Source organism: Peromyscus californicus, unplaced genomic scaffold (assembly GCF_007827085.1).
Source record: "Peromyscus californicus insignis strain IS unplaced genomic scaffold, ASM782708v3 Scaffold_23__1_contigs__length_62951481, whole genome shotgun sequence".
NCBI lineage: Eukaryota > Metazoa > Chordata > Mammalia > Rodentia > Cricetidae > Peromyscus > Peromyscus californicus.
Genome location: NW_026294534.1, coordinates 53,906,202 through 53,933,329, shown reverse-complemented (window position 1 = coordinate 53,933,329; position 27,128 = coordinate 53,906,202). Strand labels below are relative to the sequence as shown.

The 27,128-nt window shown below is 42.2% G+C and overlaps 1 protein-coding gene across 1 annotated transcript in view; it reads left to right on the top strand.

The window, feature by feature from the left end:
• The window catches only part of Cpe (carboxypeptidase E), a 102,269-nt gene that overhangs the window by 60,428 nt on the left and 14,713 nt on the right, over positions 1 to 27,128 (top strand). Inside the window, exons 2-4 of the mRNA XM_052752356.1 lie at positions 10,685 to 10,881; positions 12,601 to 12,768; positions 26,331 to 26,448. Of these exons, the coding sequence (XP_052608316.1) occupies positions 10,685 to 10,881; positions 12,601 to 12,768; positions 26,331 to 26,448 (483 nt within the window). The remainder of the gene's footprint in view (positions 1 to 10,684; positions 10,882 to 12,600; positions 12,769 to 26,330; positions 26,449 to 27,128) is intronic.

The following is a 27,128-nucleotide window of genomic DNA, read 5'->3' as shown; positions in this document are numbered from 1 at the left end:
TTTTGGCAAAGGGGAGCGGAATGTGATGAAACAGTAACTGTTAGAATAATTAACTCAGTCAAAAACAAAGATCAACTTCCTAGGCTTGTACCTTTTTACAACCTATGTTGAACTGATAATGCCACAAAATCAGTACTCTGAATTTTTCCAGCATGATAATTTAATTTTTTAAAGTGCTGGGGATCAGACCTAGAGCTTTGTGTACGCTAGGCAAGTGCTCTTCGATCCAACTACAGCCTCAGCCCTTCCTGTGGGAAGGAGAATGAAACATAAAAGATGCAGGGAAGAGCCTAGTCTGTTTATATTTCTCATAGTATATTTGACACTTCTCAGATTTCTTAGGCTTCAATTTTCTTTGGTGGAGAACCAATATAGAAAATTTGGAAGCTATTTACCTCAAATTATTGTTCTGTGGTGCAGTGGTGTATTTGGGGTTTACTTGGATGGATTTGTGAGAAACTATTTTTAGTTTTCAATTTTTTTTTTCAGTGAAAGGACCTCATGTTGGCAGTTACAAGTTGGCCATTGGTGGAAGCACTTACACAATACAAACAGGCAATGTTACAAATTAGTGCTGATTGTTAAACATGTACCAGCACATCACTATGAATGGATGTGTAATGAGTCTCCATCATCTTCTGTGAAGACGCCAAATGATTTCCTTTGAGAAGACTGAGGTCACTTCTGTTAATGTTTGAAACGCTGAGCTTATTTGTGAGCTTTTGAAGAGGAGGGGGTTGTCTGTTGTTTTGGTCAGCCCCCTTTGATCAATGAGGATGTAACCAGAAATATTCTGTATGCCATATGTAGGAGAATTATAAAGTAATGTTAATATCTAATACATAATTAACATTTTTGTTTGTTTGTTTTTTGAGACGGAGTTTCTCTGTGTAGTCCTGGCTGTCCTGGAACTCACTATGTAGACCAGGCTGGCCTCAAACTCAGAGATTCACCTGCCTCTGCCTCCCAAGTGCTGGCGCTAAAGGAGTGTGTTACCACTCCCGGTTTGTAATTAATATTTTCAAAAACCCTCTTGGGGCTGGAGAAATGGCTCAGTAGTTCATAGGGAATACTATATTTTCAGAGGACCTGGGTTCCCATCTGTGGCAGCTCAGAACCACAGGTTATTGGGCACCTCAGAGCCACAGATAACTCTAGTTCTAGGGGATCCAATGTCCTCTTCTGGACTTCAAGGGCACTTGTACTTGTACAGGCACACTCACACCCACAAGGCACAAAACCCGTCATGAATACATAACTGAAAATATCTACTAAATCTTTAAAGAAACAATCTATATCTGATAACAATAGTTGTACAATACATTCTAGTTTCACTGCCATTAAAAACAATCAGATTAAGCAAGACTTCACTTTCAGATGTTAAATGCATTAAGTTGTTCTTTTCAATATGGTTTTAAAGGGTGCAAGAAACAAAGAGGGGAGACTATAATTCTTCCTAGGTCTGTAATTTCTTTTTGTATTTTTAAAATTTCTTTTCCTTCTTTATTTTCCCATCACTTATTGTATAGAAGATGGATCTATTTTTTAATGAGCTAACTCACTTCTTCCATTGTTTATCTGACCCTTGGAATTTTGAATTTCCTTCAAAAATATGCTCAGCATTAAAAAAAGAAAGCCTACTAACATTGTGCTAAACCACAAGCCAATTAGTGACGTCTTTACTGATGTTCTAGTGAACTAACTCACAGGGTTTCGCCCCCTGCAAGGATGATTTACAGCTGTAACAGTGTGGATTGTCAGATAAATGGAAGCAATTTGTGGAACTAATGTGCTCACTCCAGACTTACCATGGGGGAGACGTTGTTCGCTGATTAAAGGGCCCATCTGTTCCACAGGTGTTCCACTACCTGCAAGTCGTTTGTGAGTCAGACCAGGTTAATGATCGGCTTGTTTCTACAGCCTTTGTCCATTTCTCAAAGCCATTGCTCTATTATAGGGTCCTCGAGAAAGACGGCATTTTGTTTACGGACTTGTGCTATTCAGCAGTATATTTAGTGAAATACGTGTGCTGGGAATATCTACTTTGAAATTATCACCAGTTCTAAGAGTAAAGTACTAGTGCCTTAAATACACACACACACACACACACACCTGTACACAAACGTTCACACAATCAGCACTCCATAGTCATTCTCTTGTATTTGCATATCCAGTCAACTCTGTATTAAAATCTTATATTTAAGTTTTATTTATTATTGATAATTATTATTGTTTTTTTGAGACAGTTTCTTTGTGTAGCCCCGACTGTCTGAGAACTCACTCTGTAGATCAGGCTGTCTTCAAACTCACAAAGAACCACCTGCCTCTGCCTTCTGAGTGCTGGAATGAAAGGCATGCGACACTACTACCCTGAAATTTTTTTAAAAAGATTTATTTTATTATATTTAATGATGTGTATGTATATGTGTCTCTGTGTATGTATGCCATGTGCTTATAGATGTCCATGGTGGTCCGAGGTCCAATCCTTTGGAGCTGGGTGGTGGGAACCAAATTCTGGTCCTCTGAATGAGTAGTATGTGCTCCGAACCACTGAGCCATCTCTCTACTTCTCTCAAAAGTATTTTAAAAATTCACATGTACTGTACACTTTTTTTTTCTGGTCACGGTCCCCTAAGCAGCACTCCACAAACAGTTATTTGCATGATATTTTCTGTGTTACACATTACGTGCAGTCCAGGTGAGGTAAAGTATAGAGTAGGAAGTGGGCAGCTTACATATAAATTCTACGAATTATACGGGAGGGCCTTGAGCTCCCTCAGATTTTGCTATCTTCGTAGTGTTCTAGAGCCAGCCTCCCTCTGTGACTAAGTGGTGAGTGTACATCCCATGAACAAGGATGGATTTTTAATAAAATGTTGGTAGACAAATAGATTCATCTTGGTGAGTGTTTCATTTGTTTTCAGGCTGAATCATGGGAGGATTCGATTTACTCAAGCTCGTCTTCCCTTTATTTCTATCTTTCCTAAACAAAGATGGTGCATGGTATAGAATTTCACAATTTACTTCCCGCTTTCAATTCAGTATCTCATTTTTCAACAGTAATTGTCCCTGTGCTGTGGCTCTTCAAGCTCGGTAACCAGCACTGTGCCCAATGGTTAGTTAACCTGACTGGCATTTCTAAGAGGAGAAGGGTTGAATTAACCTCCCTCCCTCCCTCCCTCCCTCCCTCCCTCCCTCCCTCCCTCCTTCCCTCCCTCCTTCTTTCCCTCCCTTCCTTCCTTTCATGTTTTGTAGGATATATAGTAGGTAACAATATCTTTTTAGTTGTCCATTTCTTTAAAACATTTTTAGATAAATTTTATTTATGTATTGTATATTGGTGTGGAGGATCGAACTTGGATCCTGAAGCTTGGCAGCAAGAACGTTTACCAGATGATCTATCTTGCTGGTCTCCGTTTGACCATTTTCTTTCAGACTAGCCTCTTGGGCTTCTGAGCTTCTGCTTTAGTCTCGCAGATTATTTTGCAGTATGTCCTCTACATCTGTGAGCACTGCTAGCTTGCCTCCTGCTTCAAACAGTACATGCTAAGCCTAGAGGGTGTATTTCTTAGATGCATTAACATTTTACTTTGTGGCAATAGAAACTTCTTTAAATTGTGTTTTTTGATATATTTGTTTCAAGTACTATTAATACATACCTTAGCAAATTAAGAAAATAAGGGTAGGCTTAAAATCCTTTGCTGCTCTGGTTTGGGATTTATGAAGTCATTTCTGCCTTTACCAAAACTGTGGCTCTTGCCAGGTGTGGTAACATCTGCCTGTTACAGTACAAGTACTGAGGAGGCTAAGGCAGGAGCATCTGAGTATGGGGACAGCCTGGGCTACTTATCAAGAAAGACTCTATCTAAACAACAAACAAAGACGCAAACCAAAACAACAAACAAAAAAAAATCTTATTTTTGAAATTGAGAAATCGTGCTTATCTTGTGCTACTGAGAATGCAAATTCAATCAGGCAGATTAGCTGTTCCGTGCTACAGATGACACAAGAGACGTGATCCAATCTTATTACATAGGGGTCTCTTTTTAATAACCTGCCTTTTAATAACCAACTTCTTGTTTGAGGAAACTTGTGAAGTACGTGCAATACTGATAACTTAAAAAACCAAACCAAAACAGAACAAAAAAACCCCCCAAAACTGTGGAAACTGATGGAGGAGGGAAGGAATGCTTTCTGAGACGCCCCCTGTGGCATCTGTCTGCACTTGTGCTAATCTTCAATTGTCAAAGATAGAGCTCGGGATTTGTTACGTAAGGATGAAAATGAATTCCATAGTGAGTGAGGAAAAGCAGAGAGTGTAAGACACCTATCCCCGAGTGTTCGGAGAACTGTGCTTCATGATGCCCTTGGCTTTCCTGTTGCTAGGAGAGAGGCAAGTGAGCCCCTGTGGCTGTGTGTACATCACCAATTACAACCACAGGGAGTGACGCACATGGTAGCTTCAGCCCCGGAGAACTGGGGACTTGTTCTTCCCAGTACACACTGTAAACAGGATGACAAATGCCACCACCTGTCCTCACTGTGGAAAAGAGAATTAAGCAGTGTTGAACGCTTTGCTCCCCTCAGCCCCCAGATTAGCACACTGGCACTGAGATGACCATTCATCCCCACCCCAAAGCCTTCAACTGAATCTCTGTTTCTGGATTAAGCATTCCGAGGGAAGTTGCTTCAGAATCCCTTGCTTAGCCTCTACAACAAAAAAACAGGGATTAAGGAGCTCTTGCCTGGCTTTGTGGTGACCAAGGAGATTAATCTCTTTCTTGGGAAATCAGTTGCTTCCAACCCTGCTGCCTCCACTCCCACCAAGAAGAATTTCCATTCCAGTTTGGGGATGTTGGCTAGGACAGCGAGCCATGGAGGCTGCTAGATATCCGGAAGGGGGTACAGTCTTGATGATGCCTCAAGATCCCTTCACTTTTTTACTTACTCTCTATGCTGTGTGGGAAGGTGGGGCTTTAAAGCAAGACATTTCACTTCCTGTTTGCTCAAGATTTCCCTGGATTATCATTTATTATGCTCTTCTGCTATTGTAGGCTCTGCACAGGCTAGTGAGCCAAAGTGGATACCATTTCACCTCTATTAGACCTGGAAGACTTAGCGTGGGATGGGAGGGAGTCAAATCCCAGTGACGTGTGTGTAATTTTAAATTGAGGTATTAACAAGGCCAGGGCACTGCTATTTGTATTAGTTGATAGTTATTTGTGATTAGAAGGCAGTGAAGACACACTGTGTACTCCTGTGTCAAACTGAACATTCGAGGCAACAGTACTTTGGTTGTAAGATGTGTGACTGGAAGAGAAAGGAAAATGCCTCAGGACTGATGAGGTGGTCCAAGCTAGGTCATGTAGAGGACTTTGGTATTCACACCAGAAGAAAATGGGCGGCTATTGATGGGTTTTTAAGAGATAACTTGGGTCCAGCCAGATGACCTAGCAGGTAAGGTGTTTGCTTCACAAACTCAATGACCTGGGTTCAGTCCCTGGTCCCGTGTGAGGGTGGAAGGACAGAACTCACTCCACAGAGTTGTCCTTTGACCTCCACACATTTACTGTGGCCCCCACACACTGTACACACATAGAGAGGCATATGGACAACAATAATAATGAAAAGTTATTTCTTAACAAAAGCTTCACCCTGGCTTTAGGTGGGACCAGAGCCGGGAAGAGGCCACAGAGGCAGGAGGAATAGTGTGGTTTAGAATCTCGAAGCAGGGTCAGGGTGTATCCAATATTCCTGCAACATCGCTTCACCTCTGACGTAGTTCATACATACAGCTGTGGCCTCAAACACCACGTTCCTTGAATTTAGGGATTTTTTATTTCCTGTTTGATTTGTTGCTGGGTCCCCTGTAGTCTCTCCTAGGAGGAAACTTACATGCTATCCAACAGATGTTCTATCTAAGCATCGGGGCTCCTCTCCATCTCATAAGTCATGTCAGCATGCTTTCACAAGAATTCAGCGTTCATACTCTGGTGCTGCCATTGTGTAGCGGTCCAGTTTGTCTCTGGGGTCAGAGGTAACTTTCCTTCTCTTGTGCTGTATTTTTATCACTATAACAACGCTGTTCACCCAAAGTGTGGTTTTATCTACTCACAAGCATAATAGACATTTTGGGGGAGAGTTGGCATGAGAGGAGTCTCCTGCACAGATGAAAACCAGAAACCATAGTGTATTTCTTTTCCTTTTTTTTTTTTTTTTTTTTGATCAAGAAACCAGGAGATGCAAGCAAGTGTGGAACAGGGAACAGTGATGCCCTTGGCAGAACTGAAGAGAATGTGCTCAGTACCAAAGCATTTGTGTTCAACTGCAAAATAAACTGCCCGCCTGAAGCAGATGGGGCCAATTTGGCGAAGCGATGTGAATTTAATATTTCTCCTTTAACTGACGAAAAACTGAAACCCAGAGAATGAATTGAAAAATTCAGTGTAGTCATCCTCTCTTTGAGATGTGGGACAAGCTCACCCCTCCCAGTGATGCAGGGTGAGGACCAGGGTTCCTCCCACAGTCTTCTCACACAGCTTATAGCTTTTCATCCTTTCCTCCTTCTCCATCCTCTCCCTATCCCCTCGTCTCTCCCCATTGTCTCTTCTCTCTCAATTCGGTTTCTCCTCTTGCTCTCCAGCCTCTCCCCTCTCTCTACCATCCATGTCTGTATTATCTCATCTCTCCCCCTGTTCTCCATCTTCTTTCTCCCTTCCTTCCTGTCTTCTGATCTCCATTCCTTCACCTCTCTACTTCCATCTTGACTCTCCTCTCTCTCCATTCTCTTACCTCTATTCTTTTTGGTCCTCCCTTCTCCCTGCAGCGGTTTCTTCTGTGCCCCAACCAGATGTTACCCACAGTAAGGGAAGATGTCAGGTGCAGATGTTACCCACAGTAAGGGAAGGTGTCAGGTGCAGATGTTGTTACACACAGTAAGGGAAGGTAGCAAGTGCAGATGTTACCCACAGTAAGGGAAGGTGTCAGGTGCAGATGTTACCCACAGTAAGGGAAGGTGTCAGGTGCAGATGTTGTTACCCACAGTAAGGGAAGGTGTCAGGTGCAGATGTTGTTACCCACAGTAAGGGAAGGTGTCAGGTGCAGATGTTGTTACACACAGTAAGGGAAGGTGTCAGGTGCAGATGTTGTTACCTACAGTAAGGGAAGGTGTCAGGTGCAGATGTTGTTACACACAGTAAGGGAAGGTGTCAGGTACAGATGTTGTTACACACAGTAAGGGAAGGTGTCAGGTGCAGATGTTACCCACAGTAAGGGAAGGTGTCAGGTGCAGATGTTGTTACACACAGTAAGGGAAGGTGTCAGGTGCAGATGTTGTTACACACAGTAAGGGAAGGTGTCAGGTGCAGATGTTACACACAGTAAGGGAAGGTGTCAGGTGCAGATGTTGTTACCCACAGTAAGGGAAGGTGTCAGGTGCAGATGTTGTTACACACAGTAAGGGAAGGTGTCAGGTGCAGATGTTGTTACACACAGTAAGGGAAGGTGTCAGGTGCAGATGTTGTTACCTACAGTAAGGGAAGGTGTCAGGTGCAGATGTTGTTACACACAGTAAGGGAAGGTGTCAGGTGCAGATGTTGTTACCCACAGTAAGGGAAGGTGTCAGGTGCAGATGTTGTTACCCACAGTAAGGGAAGGTGTCAGGTGCAGATGTTACACACAGTAAGGGAAGGTGTCAGGTGCAGATGTTACCCACAGTAAGGGAAGGTGTCAGGTGCAGATGTTGTTACCTACAGTAAGGGAAGGTGTCAGGTGCAGATGTTGTTACACACAGTAAGGGAAGGTGTCAGGTGCAGATGTTGTTACCCACAGTAAGGGAAGGTGTCAGGTGCAGATGTTACACACAGTAAGGGAAGGTGTCAGGTGCAGATGTTGTTGCCCACAGTAAGGGAAGGTGTCAGGTGCAGATGTTACACACAGTAAGGGAAGGTGTCAGGTGCAGATGTTGTTGTTACCCACAGTAAGGGAAGGTGTCAGGTACAGATGTTGTTACACACAGTAAGGGAAGGTGTCAGGTACAGATGTTGTTACACACAGTAAGGGAAGGTGTCAGGTGCAGATGTTACCCACAGTAAGGGAAGGTGTCAGGTGCAGATGTTGTTACCCACAGTAAGGGAAGGTGTCAGGTGCAGATGTTGTTACCCACAGTAAGGGAAGGTGTCAGGTGCAGATGTTACACACAGTAAGGGAAGGTGTCACTTGCAGATGTTGTTACACACAGTAAGGGAAGGTGTCAGGTGCAGATGTTGTTACACACAGTAAGGGAAGGTGTCAGGTGCAGATGTTGTTACACACAGTAAGGGAAGGTGTCAGGTGCAGATGTTGATGTTACACACAGTAAGGGAAGGTGTCAGGTGCAGATGTTACACACAGTAAGGGAAGGTGTCAGGTGCAGATGTTGCTACACACAGTAAGGGAAGGTGTCAGGTGCAAATGTTGTTGTTACCCACAGTAAGGGAAGGTGTCAGGTACAGATGTTACACACAGTAAGGGAAGGTAGCAAGTGCACACTTTCCACAGAAAGAAAAACAGGTGTGGTGTAAGGCCAGAAGCAAGGGGAACATCTTCCATCCTTCCTATCTCCCCCCATCCCCCTAGACCGGTCCCTAGCAGGTAGTTTAGTTATAGGCTCTTCCTCAAAGGACAACAGAATGAGCTGGCTATAAATAGCATTGACCCACTTCCTACCTGATCCTTAGATTAAGATTAGCGTAGACTCGGGAGGAGAACACACGGGGACATACAGGAGCAGGCTTGCACGGTGAGGAGTCACTGCAGTCAGATGGTCTGAAGTCCTTGTCAAAGGATATTTGTGGAATAAATTCCTGACAGAGAGAGAGAGAGAGAGAGAGAGAGAGAGAGAGAGAGAGAGAGAGAGAGAGACAGAGACAGAGACAGAGACAGATTGCGATGTCTCTTTTAATATCCAGAGGAGCAGTCCTCATGATTTTCATAGTAGGAAAATTCTTTCCACTGCAGAAATTGAGGCAGAAGATGCAGAAAGGAGCAGACGGGTAGGATTAGGGAAGGCCACTTGGCCATGGTGTCTGACAAGTCATGATTCCTCCCAGAATATAACTGAGAACAGCAGAAATGGGCAACTGCATTCCATTTCAGAGTCTTCCAGCAATACTTCTGTCTTTGGCCTTCATTTGTGCCCTGATGATAATAGAAATATCTGTCCCCATATTATGCTGGGTAATTACTTCTTATCTGATCTTCTCTGTTGTTTCCTCTATTGTTAAGATGAGGAAGCAGAGAAAAATGAGAGCTGAAATGACTTACAGAAGGTCAACCAGTACGAACTGGTACTGGGGTATGATCCCACACAGTCTGTCTCCTTTTAATCTTTATGACTCAGGGGAGAGAGAGAGAGAGAGAGAGAGAGAGAGAGAGAGAGAGAGAGAGAGAGAGAGAGAGAGAGAGAGAGAGATAGACTTTTAACTACTGCAGAAGGCCAGGATTTGAATTCTGGTCTCATAGGCTGTACAGTCACGGTCAGGTTTCTTAAGCAGTGTGGATTTCAGTTCAACCATCTGCAGATAGGAGACGGGTAACAATATTTCTCTCTAAGATGTTTGCTGAGGAGTATGTAAGAAAACAGAGTGCAGTGTATAGCCAACTAGGGCACAGAGTATCTTATCAGTATTAGTCCGTGGGCCTGGTTAAACTGCCATCACAAAAGACTGCACTGGTGCCTTAAGCAACAGAGATCACTCCCTTCCTGGGTTTTGGAGGCTAGAAACCTAAGGTCAAGGTGTGGCAGAACTGGTTTGTGGTTGGGACTCTCTTCCTGGCATATAGGCCGATACCCCCTTCTGGGGCCTCACAGGGTCTCTCCTCAGAGAGGAGAGAGAGTTCTGGGATCTTACGTTACTGTAAGGAATCTTGGGACTCCATTGAACCTTAATGTCTTCCTTGATGACTGTGTTTCCTAATTCAGTCACACCAGGTGTCAGGCATTCACATTGGAACTGTGTGTGGACACAATTTGCAGGAGGTAGTCAGCAGGGAGAGGGAACTGAAGGATGGAGTCATAGGTGTCTGGCTAGCTCTAACACCCCGGGCAGATTCCTTAGACTTCCTTTTTAGAGGGTTATTCATGATAAATTAATAGATATGTAATATATATTTTGTCTTAGTTTCTTTTCTATTGTTGTGAGAAAGATCATGGCCAAAAGCAATGTGTGTGTGTGTGTGTGTGTGTGTGTGTGTGTGTGTGTGTGTGTGTGTGTGTTTGTGTGTGTGTGTGTGTGTGTGTTTGGCTGACACTTTATCATTACTGTCCACCATCAAAGGAAGCCAGGGCAAGGTCAAGGCAGGTCGATGGAGATGGGAACTAAAGCAGAGGCCACAGAGATGTGCTGCTTTACTGGCTTGGGCGCCATGGCTTGCTCAACCTTGTACCATTGAGGACCAACTTCCCAGGGGTGGTACCTCAGTGAGCTGGGCGCTCCCACATTAATCTTTAATCAAGAAAATGTTCTGCAGATTTGCTTATCAGCCAGTCTTACGGAAGCAGGTTCTCCACTGAGATTCCCTCCTCCCAGATACCTCTAAGTTTGTGTCAAGTTGATAAAAAACCAACCGGCACAGCACGTGTGTCGTCTGCCTTCTCTTTGTTGACATAGGAAATATCTCTCGCCATCTGTTTTTGGTTTTCTAGGTGAACCCGAGTTTAAATACATTGGGAACATGCACGGTAATGAGGCAGTTGGACGAGAGCTGCTCATTTTCTTGGCCCAGTACCTGTGTAACGAGTACCAGAAAGGGAATGAGACCATTGTCAACCTGATCCACAGCACCCGAATTCATATCATGCCCTCCTTGAACCCCGACGGCTTTGAGAAGGCGGCATCTCAGGTGAGTGTCCGGCAGGGTGGATGTGGCCCGTCCTCTTCATCTTTCTGATATATTAGTACACGTGTACGTGTCTATCCATAACGCCATCATAAAGCACGGAGATCACAGAGAGTCTGAGAGGGACATAGTCCAACTGTGAGAACTTGCTGGTAACAAAAAAAGTTAACACCGTAAAGGATATGTTTCTTTAGCAGAAGCTTTGCTGAGAAAGTTTGTAAATAAGTTAATACTTTATGTTTTGCTGGACTGTTAAATAAATAATATCGATTCATCTATAGTTGTGACTGGGCAAATTTGCTTCTAAAGCAGCGGTTCTCAACCTGTGGGTTGCAACCCCCTTGAGGTTCACTGACCCTTTCACAGGGGTCGCCTAAGACCATCGGAAAACAGAGATAGTTACATTATGATTCAGGACAGTAGCAAGTTACAGTTATGAAGTAGTACTGAATATAATGTTATGGCTGGGGGTCACCACAGCAGGAGGAACTGTGTTAAAGGGCCGCAGCACTAGGAAGGCTGAGAATCACTGTAAGCAATGCCTACGGCCACGGCCCGTAGCTGGGTGAACTGGTGTCATAGCGCTCTCTGCTGGAATGAAGGAAGAATGACTCCTGACTAGATCAGTATTTTACAGAGGTTTAATCGCTGCTTTTATGAAGGACTAGAACAGAAAACAAAACAAAACAAGTTCTTCATGTTTACAATAAAAATAAATTTATACATTTTAAGTGTCAGGATAAGAACCAATGGCTTTCTTTTTGAGACAGGGTCTCACTATGTTGCCCAGGTGTCCTGGAACTTGCTATGTAGATCAGGGTGTCCTTGAACACACAGAGGTCCTCCTGCTTCTGCCTCCTGAGTGCTAGGATTAAAGGCATGCGCCACTGATTCTGGCACTAACCACTTTGTAAGAGAGTATATGTGTGCTTCCATTTTGATTGGGGCACATAGTTGTTGTATATGCCGTTTATGGTGTAAAGTTTTGATACATGTATAACAAACATTCTAAACATATTTATCACCTCTCATGCTGATTTTTTTAATCTTAAAGACTTTTAGAATGTTTTCTAGATTTTGAAACAATTTTTTTTTTCCGAGACAGGGTTTCTCTGTGTAGTTTTGGTGCCTCTCCTGAATCTCGCTCTGTAGACCAGGCTGGCCTTGAACTCACAGAGATCTGTCTGGCTCTGTCTCCCAAGTGCTGGGATTAAAGACGTGCACCACCACCTCTGCCCGGCCAGAATGCATCTTTTTAAAGAAGCCTGTAAGAGGCGTAGGAGCTATTAACACATAAGAGACTCATGTCCAATTCATCTTAAGTTCTTAGTATTATTTATTTAGTATTTATTATTTAGTATATTTAAAAATCAGGCTGCTGTGATTCACAGAGGCAATTTTACTTAATTCTAATGGTTGACAGTGTGATTTTAAAGAGGTCACCTATGATCAGTGAGTTTGTACCAACATTTATTGAAATCTGGTAAACGTCTCTTACACACAATTATTATTAATTAAAAAAATCATTCATTGAAATACTTTTTTTTCAAAATGCTTATAACAAATATTTTCAACTGGGCACCTTCATGAGTGAACACAGCAGTGTGGGAGGAGATTGTAGTAGATAACCTCAGTGAATTGTTTTTGAGAGCAGTGATGGGGACCTGAAGTAGGTATGGACAGTAGAGTAAGTGCCAATGGCTGTTCTGTTGTCTTTCTTAGCCAGGTGAGCTGAAGGATTGGTTCGTAGGCCGCAGCAATGCCCAGGGAATAGACCTGAACCGGAACTTCCCGGACCTGGACAGGATCGTGTATGTTAATGAGAAAGAAGGCGGTCCCAACAACCATCTGCTGAAGAATCTGAAGAAAATTGTGGATCAAAATGCAAAGGTAGCACAGACATGACTTTTCCGGGGTCTCACATGAACGGCTTTCCCGGGGTCTTACAGGCACGGCTTTCCCGGGGTCTCACATGCACGGCTTTCCTTGGGTCTCACATACACGGCTTTCCTCGGGTCTCACATACACGGCTTTCCTTGGGTCTCACATGCATGGTTTTCCTCGGGTCTCACATGCACAGCTTTCCCGGGGTGCCGGGGACCAGCCTCAGCAATTTCGGGGGTCTGAAGGATGGGATACCTGGAAGGCGCAGTAACGACTCAGAGACAGTGCTCCCTGCAAGCTGACAGGTCACTTCGGGCTTCTGCTGTTGCTGTGTAGCTTCTCTGCTGCAGTTTCTTTAGCTTCCTTTAGCTTCTGCTTTTGCTCTGGTGGCCTCAGTCTTTTATTATCATAAGCAAAGGGAAACAGAAAAAAGGAGAAATCACCCAATACAAAATGTTCTCATGATTCCAAAGGTTATTCTTAGAAAATCACCAATATATTCTTCATCATCCTTTACTAAACACAGGAACTATCACAGACTTAACACCAAAGCAAGCATAATCTATTTTTATTATTAATGTTTATACAATCTTCTGAGCACTTGGCTAGCAACACACAATTTTGCAAGAAAGGTAAAAATAAGAAAAGTGGTCAATGTAGCAGACAGTCATTTCCTTCTCACACAGCCTGCTCCGACCTCAAGACCCCTGCAGCTGCGTAAGTTCCTCCTCAGCCCTCTGCAAACACCAAGCCCCATGACTGGTGGGCTATAATGACCTCAGACAAGAAATCTGTTCCTGCAAGTCAGCAACTTCTGTCCTTCTATATCCCAACAATTCCAAGGAAGACCTGATCCAGTTTCCAGAGCTTCCATGAAAGGAAGCTCCCCTTTTCTGGCAGCTCTTTTTAATCTAGGAACCCAGTAAAGCTTGCAGCAATCACTTCAACCATTGCCACGTTGTCTCCACACTCCTCCAGGAGGAATCAAAATATCTGGATTAAAGTTGCCATCTCCCTTTCTTGGTGGAGGCCACCATTCTCCTCCTAGTCTAGGTTCCCACACTTCTAGTTTGTCATCCCATCTATATGTTACTCCATCCACAGTCTTCAGCCAATACCCCTGAGGGTCTCAAGTTTTACACAATGCCCTTGGAATATCCTCCGAAACTGAATTATTCATCATGGCCAATTTGAGTCCAGTGTGTTGATACACATCATACCATGTGCTATAGTTGACCACACATTCGGTACAGTTTATCCAAGCCTCAAAATCTTCCCCAGGCTGCAGGTTCTTTCCCATGAACTACATAACTGCTTTAACCCCAGCCTGGGTGATCATCTCTGTATAATTTCCTGTGAAATTTACTTCACTCCTTTCCTGTATCACAGAAATCACCATTGATCTAGGAACATAGAACATGAAGATCAGATAGAAGAAAAAGACTAGTATTACAAGAAGTAATAAGCATGACCTTGGGACACGTAGGCATTTCTGCCTTGACCCTCTAGAGGCATGCTAAGCAGAAGATCCGGAGGGGAATGCACAGAGGGCTGATGGTCCACTGTAGCTAGAGTTGTCTCTCCAGGTCCCGCCAAGCCCCAGCAGTCCAACAGCCCACTTATAAAATAAACACACAGATGCTTATATTATTTAAACTGTTTGGCCTAATGGCTCAGGTTTCTTGCTAGCTGTTCTTATATCTTAAATTAACCCATTTCTATTAGTCTATAAGTTGCCACGTGGCTCATGGCTTACCAGTATCTTAACATCTGCTTCTCATCATGGCAGCTGGCAGTGTCCTTTTTGCCTCAGTCTTCTACTTCCCAGAATTCTCCTCTCTGCTTGTCCCACCTATACTTCCTGCCTGGCTCCTGGCCATTCAGCATTTTATTTATACAGAGCGATATCCACAGCATTTCCCCTTTTCTTTTTTTTTTAAAAGGAAGGTTTTAACTTTCACATAGTAAAATTACATATAACAAAACAATTATCAAGCAAGAATTACAGTTACACTATCTAGTCTATTTATAATATCTAGTCTATTTGTATTTGGCAAAATTAAAGAAGATATTCTATCTATCCTATATTTGTGAGTCTAAAGTTTCATATCTAACTTATCTTTTATCATAAATAAGGAACATTATAACTATCTAGTCTTCAACTACATCAAAGACCTCAGAATGATATACTATTACCTGAGAAATGGGAGAAGGGCGCAAGCAACTTTCAGGAGTCTTGCGAGAGTAGACAGAGACAGATGGTAGCCTGGACAGTCATCCAAAGTTCCTCCGTCCTCTCTGAAGTAAACCGGAGCTGCCAGGAGCAGACATGTCTCATTGTCCAGAAAGTCTAAATTTTTAAAACATTTTAAATGTCATATTCTGTAGGTCTTTGAAGTATTTGAAGATTACCTATCTATCTGAAATATATCTATGTATACCTAGAAAACTTAACATGACTATAAGTTTGACTATCATAGAAGACTAATTATTAATCTGTATTTCTTAATTATCCATTACAATCTAAATGAGTTACATAAACATAATAACTTAAATGAGAATAGAAATATATATGTATATAGTATAACAAAATTAACTTTAAATTTGTATCAATAAACTAAAATCCATAGCAATGTAAAACATTTCAAACAAGTTGTTGCTCCTTAAAAGTAGGTTCATTAATCTATCCTTTCATCCTACCATATCTATACTATCCCTCTTTTTTTTCTTTAGAAAGAGATTGTATTTATAATCAACCTGTTTTAAATAAAATTATTGGATTTTCTCTGTCCCACACGAGAGGGCTCTTCTGATATGGGACAAAAAAAATCTCTCAACCTTTTTTTTTTTTTTTTTTTTTAAGCAATATGTTTGGGTTTAGAGAAGGAGTGAGCCAATTCCATCTCCAAAGCCAGCTTGGTATATTTGGGAATTTGGGCATAGCTTCTCTTACTACTTCCTGCTGGAGGAGGGCGCTGTATTCTTATGGGGACACAAAGAAAATTTTAGGCTTGTGGAGTAGTCTGTGAGGCTGTATTGTGTGAGCCAGTTGCCTTGAAACCGTTCTGGATGTTGGATCATCTGGGCCATGGTGTCATCAGAGACCTTTCAAGGGGTCTTGGCTGGTCAAACCTGATGTATCTTAATCTGGAAAAATCCATAGCCTCTGGCTTTCTGTGAAAACAAATGCAGAGCCTCCTTTCCAAAGCAACATATCCTTAAATCCAAATTTTGAAGTCAAGGTACCTTTAAAATATACATATTGGTTTAACTCAACAGCTTTTACGATCAAATGTTTTTCTGCAGTTAAAAATCCCAAAGACAACACAAACCAGATTCTCGGTGTAATATCCATCTTTACGTGGCTTATTTTTTATACTACCTTTACTGTCTCTTTAAAGACTTTATTTTTAAAAACTATCTGTTTCTTTATATAACTGTATATATTCCTTTTTCTCTCTCTTCCAAGCCTACGTACATTTTTACATACATTGTAAACCATTTAAAAGTCTTGTTCCATCTGAATCTGTCTTGTGAATCTATTGTTTTAAACTGCAGCACTATAAGACTGAAACAGTGCTGTGGCTGCTGGCTCCGCCCACCTCAGCTTCCTAACATGGTGGCGGTACGTTTATGGCCAGCTCTGGGAGCCATCAACTCTTAGAAACAGTGGGTCTATGCTTTTATTAAAGCAGCGTGTAGCCCAGAAACCTCTTTTTTTTTTTTTGTTTTTGTTTTTGTTTTTGTTTTAAACTAGCAAAAACTATATCCAACACACAGCATAGTGCACAGCTTGGAGACACCTCTGTGTAACATAGCGTAGGTCAGGCCTGCACGCAGGCCACAAACCAGCCATAGAGTAGCTCAAACCTGCAGGCTGCCACTAACTTGAGAGAGACAACGAGGAAGCTGTTTTTAGCTCCGTTTTAGAATCTTTTTTCTCAGGTTTTAGGTGGAAACTCTTGCTAACCCGTTGGACGCCATTTGTAGCTAGAGTTTTCCTGGTCCTGCCTGGCCCACAGTCAGTACAAATCTCTCTCACCCGCCAGTCCCACAGCTGTTCAGACCCAACCAAGTAAACACACAGAGACTTATATTACTTATGAACTGTATGGCCGTGGCAGGCTTCTTGTTATCTAGTTCTTCTATCTTAAATGAACCCATTTCTATGAATCTATAAGTTGCCACATGGTGGCTTGTGGCTTACTGGTATCTTAACATCTGCTTCTCATCATGGCGACTGGCAGCATCTCTCTGCCTCAGCCTTCCACTTCCCAGAATTCTCCTCTCTGCTTGTCCCGCCTATACTTCCTGCCTGGCTACTGGCCAATCAGCATTTTATTTATACAGAGCGATATCCACAGCAGTCCACAATCTCGGGTCCCCTTTTCTCCAATCTCTGCTGGCAGCATGTCAGGCATCTTATATGCCATCCCCGGCACCAGGGTCTCACATGCACGGCTTGTGGAATTTACACCTGTAAAATTCCACATCACCTACCAGTTCCATTGCTCCTCAAATCCACTGAGTTTCTTTCCTTACTCTGTCTTGGATGAGACACAACCTTCACCGGCGTCCTGCATTATGTTTACCTACTTTCAGCACATACATCCTTCCCCGAACTGTCCCGGTCAGCTGCTATATAAGATTCTCCAGCTCCACACATCCAACTCCTTCCAGACCTCCAGGGAACTCCTGCTTTTCTGTTTCACTTGTTCACTGGGTCCCCTTATCAGGTGGTAGCTCGGATCCTAAGCTCAGCTGGGGTCTAGAAACAAATATTTTCCCTCAGAACAGCTTTTATTTTTCCTTCATCCTACCATCAAACTTTTGACTTCTGGTCTCATCACTGCTCATCAGCAATTGGCTCTAATATCCCAGGGATTTGATGTTAGATGTTAGATCAAATCACTGACTGCCTCCTTCCCACCTCATTCCCTGGCTTAGTTCATCCCCGTGGTCTCCTGTTCTTTCTTGTTGTCTTTCTTTATTTACTTATTTTGGGTTTTGGAGGTAGGGTCTTGCTATGTAGCCAAGGCTGGCCTTGCCTTTAAAATCCTCCTACTTCTATCCCCAAGTGCTGCTGTGTCAGCCCTGTCGGGTCAGTGACTTCTAGGACTTTCCTAAGTGAGATTTTGGAAAGTGGGATCTTACAATCTCATTATAGCTTCAGGACCCTCCAGATGCCCTGTGGACACTGAGGCTGCTGGCTGCCTTACTTCCTAAGCTGGCTCTGGTGGTCCGTCTACTCTAGTCGTACCCCCAAATGTACCGTTTGCTGATAATACAGTCTTCATATTGGGCTGCTGTTCTAACCGTCCCCTTCCCTCCGAGTCCCTTCCCCCTTTTGACCTTCTGCTCTGAGCCGGCTCCTCCAAGACTTTCCTTGTGTTCTGTGACTATGTTGCAGTGGGTGTTCTTATATAGAGCTGTGTGGGTGATACCACGGTTGTTTGTTTCTAGAGTTGTTTACCCTTGGACTTCAGACAGTCGGTTGCCTGCTATGATTCATGTCTGAGCTTGACATGAAATAGGCCGAGGGCCTGATGTGAGTAAGTGCAAATCAGGCTCACCCGCGAATTGTCATATCTGAAAAGTGGAGCCCATGAAAATCAACACCTGGAGTTCAGACAGGCATGCATCCTGTGTGGAGACACCGGAGGAGGCCCCAGGAGGTGGGGAGTTTCAGGTTTTTGACCCAAAGTTCTGTGCTAGGATTCTGTATTTAGGATACAGGCTGAGCTCAGCAGGGGGCGCTAGTCTGAGACAAGGGCTATGCGTGGAGGAGGATTCTGGCAGTGTCTGGTACTAAGCGACAAACTTCCTTCCTTCTGAATCACAGATGTCTGTATAGTTTCTCATCTTGAAAACTGCTTTCAGGAGAAGGAAGAGCTGGGAGGCAGTGAGGTTGGGTGGGAAGAGAGCAGCCCAATGTAATGAGCCATAAGGAGTAAGCCCCAAAGGAAACTGTGGATGCTGGGCTCTGTTATTTGCCCACACACTTTCTCTAGTACGTGCATTAAGATGCCTGTTAACTCCGAGAAAGGAGTGAAATAATTCCTGTTACCCGTCACAGAAGAACTGTGAGAATCTCCTGTTCACAGGAAGTCTGATCGGCAACTTGGTGCCGATGAGATTGTTTCCAGCCAGTCTGGCTGTTGCTATCTCTAGTTAAGCCTGTTTCATGCCTGCGTGATTGCCATATGGCGTTTGTATACTTTTGCTTTGGGCATTCTTATGGAGAAATGCCAATGGGGCCTGGGGAGAGGGCTCAGTGGTCGAGAGCACTTGCTGCTCTTACAGAAGACCTGAGTTTGGCTCCCAGGTTCCATGTGGGGCACCTCACAACCATCTGTCACACCAGCTTGATGGGATCTGATGATACCCTCTTCTGGCCTCATGTGTGCCTAGCCACAGGTACACATGATTACAAATAAAAATGAATCTTTAAAAAAAGACATGCCTATATACTTTTAAAGGACAGCTTCCAATGCCACTTTTATATTAAAGAGAACAATGCAAAAATTCAACTTTAATTCATTACCTACGATATAAACAAGATTTATTTTTAATGGTGAATCTTTAGTGGTTTGAACGAGAACATGCCTCATGGACTCATGTATTTGAATACCTGGTCCTCAGTTGGTGGAACTGTTTGGGCATTAGGAGGTGTACCCTTGTTGGAGGAGAGTGTCACCAGGGGCCACGCCAGCCTGCAGTTGTGCTCCCTACCATGTTGATCATGGACTCTAACTCTGTGGAACTGTAAGACTGAAATAAACTCTTTCTTCTATAAGTTGCCTTAGTCGTGGTGTCTCATCACAGCCATAGAAAAGTAACTAAGACACATAATGCCTTGTCTGGTTCTTGTTCCTCTTCCCTTTTGACAGTAAGATTGACACAGCATTTAGACTCAGAGTGAGTATTTGATTAATGGTCTTATACAGTTCTCATTTCCAAGTTCCCATTTTTTCAACATAGTATCTTATCTTCACCCCTTAAAGAAGATTTTCATTTTCAAGGCTAATTTTGTTCTGTGTGTCAGAAATCACGGCTTAAGGATGTAGAATTTTCTGCCTAAAGACTCAGGGTCTTTGGGGTCTGTGCATGACAGTAAAATGTCAGAAAAAAAGCCCTCCTCTTCCCCGAGGAAGCCTAAAGATGCTGCCATGTCCCTATATCCATCCACCAGAGATGGACACTCTCACGTTCTTCTGAGACTCTGGGAGTGAAAGTCTCCACCTGCTTCCCAGAGTTCTTCTTCTAAGTCATTTCTCTCTGGCCCTGGGCTTCACCGCCTGGCTGCCTCTGTGGTTACTTGAGCTCAGCATGTGGGCCTTGGCCTGAATTGCTTGAAAACAGCAGGGCTTAAAATACATCCGATAATTTATTAGTGTTATGCTTTTCTTTAATGGCTGGAGTTGAGAAGGAATCTGGACAAATACAGCTTTAACATATTTTAAATGCCAAAGCCATCTAATTATAGAACATGTCATTGAGCTCTACTTGAAGTCTTTAAAATGGAAAGGTCCAGAAGTTTTAAAAATTATATTAACTTACTTATTTGTGTTCATGGGGGGACTTACATGTGTGCATGGAGGTCAGAAGATGCCTTTGGGAGTCAGTCCTCTCCTTCTGCCTTGTGTGTCCTTTGGATAAACTCAGATTATCATGCTCAGCAGCAAGCTTGTTCACCTCCCCTTGCCCTCTGAGCCATCTTGTTAGCACATTTATAGGACTTTTGAAGAGAAGACACCAACAGTTCTGTGATGTTTTTCAGGCTCTTGCTTTTCAGGGTGCTCCACAGAAAGGATCAGTTAGACAGATAACCACAGTACCCTGGGACTCTCAGCATTTAGTCAAGCTGAAATACCATTCCAAGTCAAAGAGAACGCCTCTCTAATTTGACCAATCGTGAGAATTACTTGCTTGCTGTTGAAAACAGTGACGTGCATATTAGCCATAGTGTAGATAGAATAAGAGAGCTGATGGAAAAATCTAACAGCTGCAGGAGACTTTGTGTGTTCAGGACTAGATCCGAGCTTGTTACAAAACAGATTCTTTAAAGTTTTAAAATTTGAAATGAATCTATTGTTACAAACAAAGGATGAGGCAGGTGTAAATAAGAAGGAAAATAACCCAAGTGCTGTAGTGTTCAGTGATCCCTGTTCATATGTTGGTGTATGTTCTTTAAAGTATTTTTATACACAGTACTCTAAAAATTCATGTAGGATCCATGAGTGAGGGAGAATGGGAGTTCTTTGTCTTGCTTGTGCTCCAGTAAATCTCATCCACTAAGTCTATTTTAGAAAGGTATTCATTAACAAAACATTATTTGTTATCTGTATGCAAGCAAGAAAAAAACTCACACATATAAGTGATCACATTTAAAATATGACTTAGGTGTAAATATTGTATAAGATGTAGTACAGTTGATAGACTGCTTGTCAAGGGTGTGTAAGCCTTGGGTTTGATCCCCAGCATTGCACAAACCTGGCTTGATTGTGAGCCCAGCACTTGGGAAGTAGAGATAGGAGGATCAGAAGTTCAAAGTCATCATCAGCAATGAAGTGAGTTCCTGGCCTGAGTGAAACCCTGTCTCAAAAATAAAATAATAAATGGATTGTGAGAAAACCTCAAAGGAGGTATATGAAATGTATCCTAGTTAGGGTGACTATTGTTGTGAGGAAACACTATGACCAAAGCAATTTGGGGAAGAAAAGGTTTATTTGGCTAACACATCATGAAAGGAAGTCAGGACAGGGCAGGGACCAGGAGGCAAGGGCTGATACAGAGGCCATGGAGGGTGCTGCTTATTGGCTTGCTCCTCATGGCTTGCTCAGCCTGCTTTCTTATAGAACCCAGGACCACCAGGCCACAAGTGGCCCCATCCACAATGAGCTGGATCCCCCATCCACCATGAATTAAGAAAATGCCCTACAGGCTTGCCTACAGTGGAGTCTTATGGAGGCATTTTCTCAACTGAGGTTCCTTCCTCTCAAATGGCTTTAGCTTGTGTCAAGTTGTCATATCTAGAGCAAAATGTTAGCAGTAGGTGTGTCGTGCACGTAGTGTCTGCAGAATCCAGGAGGTTGTAAGCTGCCCAAGATGGGCACTGGGCACTAAACCCAGGTTCTCTGAAGGAGCAATAAGTGCTTCTTCCTGACCTCTGAGCCACCTCTCCAGCCCTCTTCTATGTCTTTATAAACAAAATAAATTGTAGGACAGAGTTATCCCGCTGTGTGTGGAGCACCAGAACTTATTAGTCCTATATACATGTCCTTTGGCACCTTCTAAATTGCACTTTCTCACAAGTATGGACAGCCTATGTGGAAATCAGAATACATTTAATACTGAACAGCTGATAATCTAAAGTCAGTGTGCTCCCTAAACTTTGTAGCCTGGGTTATATGAACTTGGAAGTGTATGTTACTTAACGGCACTTGGCCTTTGCACTCTGCTCTATGAAACAGCGATGAGTTTCTGCCTACCTAGTGAGAATGGTGCAGTGCTCAATAAAAAAGCTGTGTGCAAGACCTGGTCATAAACAGTACATGTAGGGAGTTTTTATCTGTCCCACCTACCAGCTCCCAAATCACAACATGGAGACTTATTATTAATTATAAAAGCTCAGCCTATAGGTAAGGCCTGTTCCTAAGTAGCTCTTACAACTTAAATTAACCCATTTCTATTCATTTACATGCTGCCATGTGGCTCATGGCTTGTTACCTCAGCTCCTACATGTTATGCTTCCTCTCCATCTGGCTGGTGACTTTGCCTTCTTCTTCCCAGCATTCTCTCTGCCTTGAAAATTCTGCCGAGGTATTGGCCATTTAGCTTCTTATTAAACCAATCACAGTGACATATCTTCATGTAGTGTAAAGGATTATCCACAACATTTCCTCCTTTTTGTCTAAATAAAAAGAAAAGATTTTAACTCTAACATAATAAAACTACAAATCGTAAGAACAATTATCAGATAAGAATTGCATATACAATGTCCAGTCTATTTGTATTTGGCATATTTGGAGAAAATATTCCATTATTCATTCTATCTTGATGAATCCAAAGCTCTGTATCTAATTTGCTTCTATTATAACTGAGGAAAACTGCAACTATAACTAGTCTTCAACTCCATCAAAGACCCCAGGAGGAGATATTATCTGAGTAAACAGGAAGTGCAGTACAAGCCACTTCCAAACCTACAGAAACGGCAGACATCTGGCTGCCTGATGGTCACCAAGTTTCCTCTGCAACACTGGGATATCCAATCTTCAGCCTACAGGCTTAGAATATCTGGCAGATTCTTCTATGAAAAATTTGAAGGACTGTCCCACCTAGTCTTGGCAAAGTTCAGCAGTCACTTTCCTGTGTGTCTTGCCGAATGACAAACTTTTCTATGAAGCAAGTATTTTGAAGGACTGTCCTGCCTTATCTTGGTAAAGTTCAACAGTCGTTTTGTTTTGTGTTCTGCTTGTTGAGTTTGTACAGCATGCTGTCAGCACTCAAGGTAACGGCAGGCTCTTGCCCAAGTGGCTAGTTTTGCCACATTAAAAGCAAAGTCCATATGGAGTTTCTTCAATGCCCGTTATCTTCTCTGAAGTAAATTGGTGCTGGCAGGAGCAGACATGTCTCACTGTCATGAAAAACTTCAGGTTATTAAACATCTTAAATGTCATATTCTATTGGTCTTTGAAGTGTTTGAAGACCATCTATCTACCTAAGTATATCTGTTTAACCTTGAAAACTCACCTAACATGACTATAAGTTTGATTGTTTTATATCTATATCTATATATATCTACTAACCTACATTTCTTTATTATCCTAAATAGTTTATAATAATAACTTTCAAGGACTAGAAATTTATATTACATTGTTAAATGAGCTGCATAGGTACAATATCTTAAACGAGAGTATACATGTATGTATAGTATGTTCTAACAAAATAACCTTAAATTTGTATCAATATAGAAAAATCCATACCAATGTAAAATATTTGAGATTAGTAGTTATTCAAAAGTAGATTCAACAATCCACCCTTTTATCTCATCATTTTTATACCACACCTCCTTTTTTCTCTTCAGAAAGAGACCTCTGAATCTAGTCTCCTTTGTTTAGTATTTTTTGACCATGACCTATAACAATTTGTAACCAACCTCCTAAACAATGGCAAACACCCATAGCCCACCAAATGACCAAAAACCACCCACTCCACCTCTTAGGAATGTGGGCATTGTGTCCTCTAGACTGTTTTCTGTTATCCGGGGTTGCTGGAATCTTAAAGGGACCCTAAGAAAATTAGGCTAAAGGTCAAGTCTTGGCTAGAATAGTCTGTGAGGCTGGACCATCTCAGCCAGTAGCCTTGAAGCTGTTCTGAATTTAGAACTCTGAGGAAACTGCAAGAGAGGCACTCTGAGAGGCTGGATTACCTGGGCCACCTGTTTTCATTGGTATCTGATCCCCTTGCTCTGAAGATACATAAACTTTTAAAGCTAGCCTACATATCTGCATTAATACAAGTATAGACTGTGTGTTGTACACAAGCCAGTCAAAGATAATTTTTAGTTTTATGTTCAAAGAGATAAAATATGTCACCTATCTTGTAGTTTTTCTAGGTTTGTTTCTTTATGTTTGTAGCCAGGATTTTCAGGGGGTCTCCCCCAATCAAACCAGATCCTCTTTAACCTTGAATCAATCCACAGCCTTTCATTTTCTGTGGAAACAAAAGCATAACCTCTTCTCCAATGCAACATATTTTTTGACTTCCATTTTGAAGTTAAGATATTTTTAAAAATATATAGATTGGTTTAATTTTGTAGTTTCCATAATCCAGTGTCTCTCAACAGCTATTGTTTGTTCATCAGCAGTCAAAAAGTTCAAAGACAACACAATAAGATACAGGATCCAGACTCCCTGTGTATTTCCCATCTTTACATGACTTATTCTTTTTTTTATTCCTTTACTCTTTCTTTAAAGACTTTATTATTTTTAAAATATTTATTTATTTATTTTTATGACTATCTATATCCTTTTTCTTTTTTTTTTTAAACTTTCACATATTGTTAAACACACTGTAAACTGTTTAGAGGTTTTTTTTCTGTCTGGACTTGCTTTACTGTGTATCTGTAACCTTTTCTGTCTTCATGAACACAATCTTAAATAGTCACGAAGCTTAGCTCATGGCGTGCTGGTAGCTCAAGCCTGGAGGCAGTGGCTGAGGGTCGCATCTCTGTATCTTGGCCTGCATGAGAGACTTCAGGACTAGGGAGCTGTATTTGGCTCTGTTTTTGTATGTTTGAAACCTTTTTTTTTTTTTTAAAAAAAAAAAACTTTCTCAGGTCTTATGTAGAAATATGTGCCTGGACATTGGACAGCATTTGTAGGAAATCTTTTCCTGTCCTGCCAGCCAGCTCTGAAATCATGGCACAGAGAATTATTATTAATTATGAGAGCTTGGCTGATATCTTAGACTTGTTTCTAACTAGCTCTTCTAACTTAAATTAATCCATTTCTATTCATCTATGTGCTGCTGTGTGGCTCGTGACTTTTAGCTCTTGTCCTGCATGTCTTCCTTCCTCTGCCTCTGGTTGGCGACTCTGCCTTCTTTTTCCCAGTGTTCTCTCTGCCCCCAAAATCCTGCCAAGCTATTGGCCATTTAGCTTTTTATTAAACCAATCACAGTGACACATCTTCACACAATGTAAAGGAACAATCCATAACAGGTACAGAAATAAAAAAATATAACACATGATGCAGCTAGATTTTCTGTCCCAAAAAGCAGGACAGACCACATCTCAGTAAAACCTTTCCTTTTCATCAGAGTGCTTAGAGTTATGAGGTCTGTCTACTTGCTGCTAAGGGCTCATCACATAAAAAAAAAAAAATCAAGTTGGATTTTTTTTTTTGCTCCAGATTCTTTGTTATGAATTTCTTCTTTTTATTTACTTCCAAGAAAGATCATGAATCATTGAAAAGACAGCATGAATTCCTGAAACTTGTGCTTCTGTTTAAAGTTTAAGATGCTCATTCCAAAGTAAACTGACATTTTTGTGGTCAGCTCTGAATTGGACTCCATCTATTTTCTTTCATAAAGACGATGTCTGAAGTAGTTGAAGGGAATTGGAAAAATAGTAGGAAATAATGGGAAATAAAATTTGCTTTGTGTTTGAACCACCAAGGAGGAAAAGCATCATTCTGTAGTTCAGCAGACTTTTCTTGATTTGCTAAGGATTGTTCATAAGACTGTATGGGCCGTAGCAAACTGAGGAAGGGGCACCGATGTGATTTGTATGTTGTTTCCAAACCCAAAGAGAGAGAGAGAAAAAAAATACATTTCCCCAAAGTAGAACTTTTAAGGAAATTTAAACATGACAGAAATATTTTTCATAACAAGTCTGGGAATGTTGAGTGTTGCTCCTAGGCAAACTCCCACCCCTCTGCCCCACGAAGTCAACCCAAACATATTTGAATTATGAGCAGTTTCTGGTACTTTGTTGGGCTTTTCTGTGATGTCACCAATGGCAATTATCAGCTTCTGATTCATGTGATCTTTACTCTTTGACACAGCTGGCCCCGGAGACCAAGGCTGTCATCCACTGGATTATGGACATTCCCTTTGTGCTCTCGGCCAATCTGCATGGAGGAGACCTTGTGGCCAATTACCCATATGATGAGACGAGGAGCGGTAGGTGGTCCCCCTCTCCTCTAAACAGCTTAAGGTCTGCAGGTTCAAGTTAAGAGTGACGGCATGATTTCTATACTATTCTTTTTTTTTTTTTTTGGTTTTTCGAGACAGGGTTTCTCTGTAGTTTTGCGCCTTTCCTGGAACTCACTTTGTAGACCAGGCTGGCCTCGAACTCACAGAGATCCGCCTGGCTCTGCCTCCCGAGTGCTGGGATCAAAGGCGTGCGCCACCACCGCCCGGCTTATACTATTCTTTTTATTGTTGTTATTTTGTTCTTTAAAACAAAATCCTACTCAGCCATCTGAGATGGCTTTGAACTTGGCAATTCTCCTGATTCAGCCTTCCAAGTGCTGGCATTATACTAGGTATGTGCCACTATGTCTCGTACTCTATTAGGGAGCCAGCCCACATAAATGCTTGCATTTATAAGCATCTCCTGCTGTTTCACATGGTACTGGCATAGAGAGGTAAGCAGCAGAAGAGGCTTGTAATGCTTTTTTTGGGGGGTAGGGGAGGAAAACAGGAACTTACCTAACTCTTAGAGAGGAGAAGGGGAGAAAATGGAAGTCCTAGAATAGTGGTTCTCAACCTGTGGGTCATGACTCCTTTGGGGTCCTGGATCAGATATCCTGCATATCAGATATTTACATTCCAATTCATCACAATATCAAAATTACAGT